Consider the following 9,486-nt stretch of genomic DNA (forward strand, 5'->3'; position numbering starts at 1 on the left):
ACATTATATATGATAGAATAGATATAATATATAACATAATAAATATGGTAAATATAATAAATATAATCAATAACACCATACAGAATAAAAATAGAAAAACAAATCTAAGTCAGTTTTAATGTCTTGCTTATTAGATTGCCAAAGCCATATTGCTGAAATAAATACTCACCCCATGGTTATTGCAATCTCTAGTAGCATTGCAAGTGTTAAAATTTGTGACAAATCTCAATTCTCTGCACACTGCCTCCTTACAGTACTAAAACAAAGCAGTGAAAAGATAAACAATAAAGGCAGTCAAATCATGAAATTGAGAGCATAGACAAAGCACAAGACATATTTAGGAAAACCAAAACTTATATTACCTATAGTTGGGATTCAAATCTCTGAGACTATAGCCAAGAAAAAGGTAATTCTTATATACTGAAATAAGTTTTGTGCCTACAGACTGCAAATTATGCAAGGACTTTTGAGTCTGACTTTCAAGCCGCCGATCTTAAGTCCTATCAGAAAGATAAAGCACCAGAAGGAAATGATCTCAGTTTTGATCCCAAGTGGGAGGAGCCTGTGTATACTGCAGTGAGTGAAAGTTCACAGACAGACCCTCTGTTTGATAAGGTATTACACAAAACTAATGAGCGCATACACTTGCTGTCAGAAGTGTGATCATTGCTGAGCTCAAGCTGTCTGGAGGCCTTTGGAAGTGACTCACAGGGAAGACATAGAGTTTGAAGCTAGAAAAGCCCAAACGACCATTGTGCTAGGGATTTGGAAGGTCAGCCTGCTGAGAGGAACACAGGCAGCAGGAACCTGGCACATATGCTTTAGAAGACGGCAGGGACTATTGCTAGGGATCTGGCTGTTCCTGTGATGTCCTGGCAGAGTCCAGCAGCATCCTGTCTGTTATCACTCAAATGAAGCTAGACTGTAGAGCACCAACTCATTTGTTTGGTAGGGGCCATAAAAGGCAAGGGCATTCAGGCTGTTGTAGTTACTGTCACTGTGCCCTGGTTAAAGTGCGCGAGAGCAACAAGCAGAGCTGGGAACCATGATGTTTGTCAGGTGAGGCGTGAATCTGATGTTGGAGGCAAAGATGGTGCTGAGGGAACAAAGGCCATTCTTCAAGATTAGCATCCTTAAGTAGACGTGTGCTCTAAACTGGTACAGCAGGAACGCTTTCCCGAAGGAAAGACCCAACCCTTCAACATTTTGGATCTTGTGAAAATCCAAATTCATTCGAAAAGGAGAGACCCTAAACATAGGATGCAAAAGAGGGGTCTTCTCAAAAACATTTTTTGAGAAGCATTTCCTTAGGATCAGCACACAAGGGCCAATGTATCTGTGATCCAGGAAAATCAGGCTACAGCTCTACACTCACGAGACGACAAGGAAAAAAATCCTTCTCCCTGGAAGCTATTTTCCTCAGGAATATTGTCACGAGTGACCAAAAGGGCCTAATGTGACTATACAAGGAACACACACAAACAGGTCAGAAAAGAAGCACAAGCCGTAAGGATTCTGAATCAGTAACCACATAGATTTCTATGGAGAAAATCCATGTCCATGGCCCTGGCTTCACAGTGGATTCTGACAAATAGTTAGGAAGCACCGCCAGCTCTCTTTCCAATTTTTCTCCAGGTGGAAAGAGCAGAGCACTTTCTAACTGATTTTGTGACGTCATTTGCCTAATGGCAAAACCAAAATATGAAGCAATATCTGTTTAAAAGAAAAAATATAAAAATACTAAAGCAAAGCCAGAAAGCAGTTCTTAGCAATATATTCAAATTAGGTAGCATTAAATATATGCTATTTCTAGACTCCAAGATACTTTGGCAAAATGGAGAGGAAAAAAAAAAGACACCCAAGACAGGTCCAATCCCCAAATGAGAAAAAGCCCCCATAAGATCAGCCTGTGCACAAGCCTGTGGGCCATTTTCTATATTAGTGGTTGATGTGGGAAGGCCTTGCCCATTGTGGGTGGAGTCACCCCTACATTGGTGGTCCTGGATTCTGTAGGAAAGCAGGAATGGGAAGCCAGCAGGAAACAGCACTCCTCCATTGTCTCTGCATCAACTCCCGCCTCCACGTTCCTCCCTGTCTGAGGAGCTTCCATGACTTCCCTCAAAGGACTGTGATATACAAGCCAAGCAAACCCTTTCGCTCTAAGTTGATGCTATGGTATTTCACCATAGCAAAAGAAACCCCAACTAAAACATAAATTGAAGACTTTCAGATATTTACTGGTCATTTTTATTTCTTCTTTTGAGAGCCATCTATGAAATTCATTAGCCCATTTATTGTTCTGATAATTTAGGGTTTTGGTATTAAACTTCTGGAGTTCTTTACAGATTCCAATACTCCTGGGTCTGTTTCTGAAGAATTCCAAGTCACCCTAATGTTGAGACACTTGTACGTCTTTGCTTACAGCTTCTTCCATCTCCACAAGAGTTAAGGATGGTCTATGCATCACCTTCCTATTGCTGTGGTAAAATGCCATAACCAAGGTAACTTATAAAAGAAAGTTTTATTTGGGTTTGGTGTTTTTGGATTCACAATTCGAGGGAGATGAGTGTCTATCACCATCATGATGAGGAAGCATGGCAGTAGGCAGGCATGATGACTGGACTAAGCTGAGAGCCTACTGCAGGAAACAGAGAGCACAAACCGGAAAATGCCATGTCTTTAAGCTCTCAAAGGCCACCGTCAGTGCCATATTTCCTGCAGTAAGGCCTTATCTCCTCAGCCTCCCCAGACATCATCAGCTATGCTTGAGACTATGAGAAGACATTATATTCAAACCGCCGCATGAACTAAACCTATATGTCCGCCAATAGATGAATGGAAGAAAACATGGTACATGTACACAATGGAACATTTTATTTGGTTGTCAAGGAGAACCAGAGTGTGGCGTTTGCAGAAACATGGATGGAACTCAAAGTATCATCATGCTAAGGAAAATGAACCGGGAAAGTGGCATCATACAGTTCCTCTCATGTTCAGAATCTAAGGATGTTTAACGTAGGGCGTGGCTACCGAGTGCTTTGAGATGTAAAGATGTAATTACACTTGCTTGCTCTTTGTACCGCGGGAGCCTTGTGCCCTCCCCTTTTGTTTGGAGTGCGTAAGGACTGTGAGTAATAAACTTGGGGCTTTTGTCACAGTAGTCACTGGAAGTCCTCCAGACTCTGCTGTCTCTTCCTATGCCTATTTTTTCCTCAGTCCACTCTCCCCTTCTCAGGAATGTACCTGTTGAGCCGGACCCATTAATACAGTCCATCAAGGTAGAGATAACCCAGCAACAGGAGGCAGTTGGTCACACTGCATTCATATTCAAGAAAGAGAGAAAGGCAGGGTAGAGAGAGGAAACAAGAGGCAAAAAAAAAAAAAAAATGAGAGTGCTCAGTCTGGAATCCCAGCTTATGAAATGGTCTCACCCGTATTCAGGGTGTGTCTTCCTATCTCAATCACCTAATAGGGACACTTTACAAATCTATCAAAGGCTTGTTTTTGAGGTGATTCTAGATGCTGTCAAATTGAAACCAATATTAATTATCACACATACACTATTTAAAATGTTGGTAAGAATACAAAATGCTCTAACTATTATGGATAACAGTATATATAGTAGTTATTCAAAATACTGAAAACAGTTACCTTACAAACCAACAACTCTACTTCTAAGAATATGCTCAAAAGAACTAAAAGTAGGATTATGAACATTTTGGGTCCTATAACATCATTTACAGTAGCTAAAGTATGAAAATAGTCATGAGCTGAAGAATGAATAACAATACGTGAGATATCCAAATGGTAAAATAGTACACAGCCTTGAACAAGATAGAACTTGTAATTTCTGCTACATGATGGATGGTTCCTGAGGATCTCAGCTAAGTAAAGTGGATCATCCACTTCCGTATCATATCTATAGTGATCACAGAGCACAGAAAGAGTGTTCCAGAGACACAGAGGGGAACAAAGAGCAATCCCATAGGCAGAGTTTTAGTTCTTCAAGAGAAAAAGGCTACAAAGATGCACAGTGGTGTGGTAGCTACTCAATAGTGGGAGTGAACTTAGTATCACTAAATTACACACATCTTTTAAAGAGGGGAACCTTTGTTATGAGCTATGAGCATTTTATCACAATGACGAAATTGTAGAAAAGACAGTGCTTGATATAGTGTCAAGATAAATATGACTACAAAATAATTTTAAATCAGTTTAAAGTATCTCAAATTACCATATCAGGGCCACAGATAGTGCCATCTTCTACAAAGGTTTCGTCTCTGTCTTCAATAGTGCTGTATGTTGTTGGTGTGCCCTTAGGCATCCTCCCGCCTTTATAGAAAGATACACATACGTCATTTTGTACGTGCGTATAAACTGTAGATATATTGACGAGCTTCACTATCCTCTTGAATGGCCATGTACAGACTAACTTCCCACACAGAACATCTCTGGAAGCATAATGGGAAAGGTCTCTTAGCATTTATTGACATAAGTAGTTGTTATCACAGGCTAGCAATTAAGGGTCCACACTAGGAAAACCAGCAATGCAGCCCCACCTTCTCTGAACGTTTTCTTTCTGTCTTAGCTCGCTATACAATGTGAAACTAGAATTTACTCTTCTTTAACTTAGTATACATCTAAGTTAAAAAATAATGTCTTACTAAATTAAATCCAGGTTGAATCATTTTTATAATCATGATTATTAAAAAATAATCATCATGACAGCATTTTTATGCTTTGTTCTAACTACTGGAATTTGGATTTTAATGACCATTGATTATACGTTTTTTAGTAGGTAAAACAAGATAACTTTTGTTAGATACATTTTGTGAGGTATATCATGTTTACCATAAAGATACACGTGAACTACTTAACACAATGGATAGTTCCTCAAAGCTATATACAAAAGCTGTTTCCAAGGTCACTGGAGCTTTAGCATTATTGACCCTGGACAAATGTTCCATGGCAAGAGACAACAACCATTCAGTTGAGATCACGGGCCAAAGGAAATCTGACAAAGTCCCCAACGGTGGTTCCCACAGAACACATTCTAGTATTTGAGAATCTGCACTCTAGGTAAATGTATAATTTTCTAAACACATACTCAAATTTACAATGATGAGAAATACAGTTGCCAAATCGATCACCTCTGGAATTCAACTCTTCATGACACCAGAAGGGAGCCCCTCTCACACCTAAAGATAAAGACAAAGAGAAGCGAGATGGATTTGAGAGTTCAGCTTACACTCCTGGACCCATAGAGGCAGACTGGAAGCTGCAATGTGACTTCTTAGCATCATCCTATAAAGGTAAAATGATGGTTAAGTTTCAAGGTCGCTGTTTTGTAAAATTGTAAATGGTCTCTGAGTATTTGATATTATTTTTCTGAAATTCTTATTTGGAGTTCTGGCCAGAACATTATAAGAAGGTACACCATTTCTGAAGCTGGTACCCCAAAAAACAAGTCTCTGACCTCTGTGACCGAGTCCCAGGTCATTCTTTCTATCACCTCCTCCCCACATTTTGGCCAGAGACAAATACTTTGGGGGAATATGTTGAGTTTTCTAAGTCATGCCTTTATTGTCTCTTGTCTAAAGGGACAATTCAAACGGAAAGTCCTTGTTCTCAGCTAACATGAACTTTGTCCATTCAGACACTATTTTTCCACGCAGCAAGTGACCCAATACTCAAGTAAGGAACTGAGTTGTCAACTGTCAGAGGCCCCCTTGCTCATCAGCAAGCTCTTAAAGCCCCCCACTTTCCTCTACTAGAAACCAAGCTTCCTTTAAAACTTAAACTAAACCCTATGACTACGAATACAATATATTATTGTGGAACCTGTGTTTCTGCTTGTACATTCTTCCTCTCACAAACAGGAAGTCAATGTAAGTTCAGGGATCCTTTCTGCTGTCTTTTAGACATAAGAAAATGAGTTTCCTTTCAAATTAATGATTACCAAGCAAGACTTTGGCCAGTAATAGATGCCATACTTTTGTCCTATAGAGGTGAACTTTGGTGTTTGGATAATCAGATTTTAGAGGAGTATTATAGCCCTTACCTTTTCCAAGAAGTTTAATACATTGCTTGTCAGTAGTCCGGCACAATCCATTGAAGCAGAAGGCTTGACCCGAGTCACAATACTCCCCATCACGCAAGTATGTGTCACGCCCACAGTAAGAAAGGTTCCCATTACAATACTCGGGAAAGTCGCATTCTCCAGTTGATTTTCTACACGGTGTGTTGATTGGTTTTATCTAGAAGAGAACATAAAAAATTACTTCCAGGAATGTTCTCTTTCTCTTTCTCTCTCAAATTTCGGTTTCCATTTTTTTTTAAGTTGCCAAGATCAAAAAGAAAAATCTCACTAGGCAATGGTGGTGCATGCCTTTAATCCCAGTATTCAAGAGGCAGAGGCAGGCGAATCTCTGTGACTATGAGGGCAGCCTGGTCTTGCCCTCACTTAAGCTACACACAGAAAATATGGGTGAGAAAACCTGGCAGAGCCACACGTGATCAGACGGACACGTTGGCCGCCAGAGAAAAAAAACTTCAGAAAGCCAAGTTAGGAGAGAAGGAAGCTAAGAAATGATACCCATGAGAGCAGAGGAAGTGACAGATTACTGAATGGACTCCCAGTGGGGAATGGATGCAGAGTATCACTGAATTGTCAGCTAAGAGAGATACTGATGCTTTCCTCTCTTTGAACTATGTATTTTATTTCAAGAGAGTCGTTGCTGGGCTGTTATCAAAGGTGGGTTTTCCTCTTACCGTGCAGTCTTGCTTACAACACTCTCCAGAGCCACATTCGGCATTGGGCTTTAATCGGCATGACATGGGGTCACAGCACGCTCGGTGTGTACAGTTCTGCAAGGAAATGAAAGTCTTACTCATCTCTATCTGGTCGTGCAGCATCAAACAAAGCTGCGCACCTGACCCTGAAAATCACACCGTTTTTCTTACATGTATAGTTTGAATAAATATATTCTCCTGGAAATAATCTCTCATTCAGCAGTTTGCAGAGACATTTTCTCCCTGTGTAGAGCAGTTCAAGAAGACCTATCATGAAAGCACCCAGGGGAGAATGCTGCTTGATCTCTTGTTAACAGCCACTCTCCTTAAACAGTTCTATATTCTGGAGTTTATGTCAAGCCTCGTCCATCGCTACTGTTCATGTGTAAATCCCAACATTGAGCATCCCTAAAGTGAGCATCCCTCAGACACAGAGCCCACTGTAATCAATAAGACTGCTTGTTAAATATCAAACTGCTACACCCCTGAAATAAAGCCTGACTTATCAGACTAATATTTATTTGTGTTCCTGTTACAATGTACTTCCGAAAGGCATTGGATTTTATATCGCCTTACTCTGAACTGTGCCCCTGAAGTTACTGATGCCCACGCTAAACTCTTGGGGAAACACTGCTATCTGCCCGACCCCGTCATAACTCTCTCCTCTGTATTCAGTTAGGTTCATTTGTCACCTGACGAGGTCACCCCAGAGTACATACAGGAAGCTGTTTAGCAAAAAATGCTACAGCCAAAGGTCTATTCATATATTTGTTAATTGTCTTAAGGACAGTATTGAAGAGGGCTGGCTTGATGAATACGAGTTAGCAGCTGTTCATAGCCCAACGGTGAAAAGAAACGTTTAGCTGGGAAAGGGCTAGCAAATCACAGCTGAGTCTCAAAGCTGCACGGTATCCGATGGCAAACAAAAGTGTATGCCAAGGGCAACGCTGCTCTCAGGGAGAGAAAACTGGTCATCGGATGTCCAGCAGAGAGTGTCGGATATGCCACCAACTCCCACAACTGAGTCACTTGTCCTCAGCCCTTCCAGGTGGGGGCTGGCAGCCTGAGGGACTCTTGGAGTGCTATCCTTCCTCAGTCCGTTGAAGACGGGTGCTGATGCAGCAGTGGCAACAGCTGTGTTGATGCTCTCGCTAGCAAAGGACGAAAGCAAGAAGGCAAAAGCAACACCCATTTTTTCTTCTTCTTAATATAGATATTTCTTGCTATAAAGTGCCCTCTCGGAACTGCTTTTGCTGCCACGTAGAGATTTAGAGAGGTTTTGGTTTCAGCTCTTATTCACCTCAAGATAGTTTATTATTTTCTTTTTTATCTATTTCTCCATTGACTCATTAGTTACTCTGAGGCAAGTGCTTGCTTTTCATCTGTTTGTGATTTTTCCATATTTATATTGGGACAGTGCTGTTATAGCTTAATATTATAGTTGGTTCACATACACAAGATAAGGATGTATATCCTACTGCCACTAAATAGGAAGGTGTGTGTGCATGTGTTGTGTGTGTTGTGTATTTGGTCTAAAGTGAAGTCTGAGAGAACTACTTCATTATTTACTTCCTGGATGGTTTTTTGACCACTGAAAGTGAAAACTGAAGTCTCCTTCTGCCGGTTTATACATTTCTACCTTCATATCTTCTTCAATGTGTTTTGCGTATGTAGTAGCTCCAATGTTAAATAAATGCATGCCTTCAGCCATTATAACCTTCTCAAAGATTTAACTTGAGTTTATCATGACAAACCTTTGGACTTGGACTTCTTTTAGAGGTATGTTCCGTTACTGTTCCTCATTCTTGTGTGTTTGTATAAAGTGTCTTTTGACCCTTTCACTTGAAGTATGTATGTGTTCTTAACTCAAAGGGAATATCCTGCTGTCAAAATACAGCTGGTTATTATTTATGGCTGGAAAATTCTGCTAAGATTTTATGAAAGGCATTGTAGGGATGAGCTCCCTCTGCTTCTACTTGTCTCGGACTTTACTTCCTTATTTCTGAAAGACAGACTTCCTGAACACAAGCTTCTTCTTCCTGATTTCTCTCAGGGCTTCGGAGAGACAATCCCACTCTCTCTGGTTCTGAAAGGCTACTGAAGAATTCATGTAAAGCCTCACTCTTGTCCCTGTGTATATCATCGGCTTTAAAATTCCTTTCCACTTTTGACAGTGCGAATGGAGACCTTATTAGGATAAAACCATCCGATGGCCGCTTCTTAGTGGTTCTCAACCTGGGGGGTCATGCCCCCTCTGGTGAGTGATATGTCAGATTTCACACTACTTGTTTCCATTCTTAAATATACAGATATTTACATTACAGCTCACAACAGTAACAAGATTACAGTCATGGAGCAGCATCTTCGTTACTTCACAGTTAGGGTCAACACAGCATGAGGAGCTGTATTAAAAGTTAGCAGAATTAGAAAGGTTGAGAACCACTGGCCCAAACTATTTGAGAAAATGTAAGAGTTCACAAATCTTCCCCCTAGATTTGGGAAGTTTTAAGTAATTTTTTAATATGCTTTTCATAAAGTTTTTTTTTCTCTTTTGGAAAGTTCCGTAAGAGGAATTTTTGCATTTAAAAGCACCACAAAAGCTCTGTAGTCTAAGAGAGAAAGTGTTTCTGCTTTCCTTGCACGAGAGACTGAGATGCGCTAGGGAAAGGAACCACCGACCTTCAGAGTGCCGCA

General features: G+C 40.5%; 1 protein-coding gene across 1 annotated transcript in view; it reads right to left on the reverse strand.

Moving 5' to 3' along the window:
• Positions 1-9,486, reverse strand: part of LOC101995772 (disintegrin and metalloproteinase domain-containing protein 5-like) — a 34,669-nt gene that overhangs the window by 12,225 nt on the left and 12,958 nt on the right. The window contains exons 13-18 of the mRNA XM_013351963.1: positions 7,805-7,943; positions 6,772-6,867; positions 6,062-6,257; positions 5,108-5,198; positions 4,235-4,451; positions 170-256 (exon numbers count right to left, since the gene is read on the reverse strand). Coding sequence (XP_013207417.1) covers positions 170-256; positions 4,235-4,451; positions 5,108-5,198; positions 6,062-6,257; positions 6,772-6,867; positions 7,805-7,943 — 826 coding nt within the window. The remainder of the gene's footprint in view (positions 1-169; positions 257-4,234; positions 4,452-5,107; positions 5,199-6,061; positions 6,258-6,771; positions 6,868-7,804; positions 7,944-9,486) is intronic.

The sequence above is a fragment of the Microtus ochrogaster genome, linkage group LG7_11, assembly GCF_000317375.1.
Source record: "Microtus ochrogaster isolate Prairie Vole_2 linkage group LG7_11, MicOch1.0, whole genome shotgun sequence".
Taxonomy (NCBI): Eukaryota; Metazoa; Chordata; class Mammalia; order Rodentia; family Cricetidae; genus Microtus; species Microtus ochrogaster.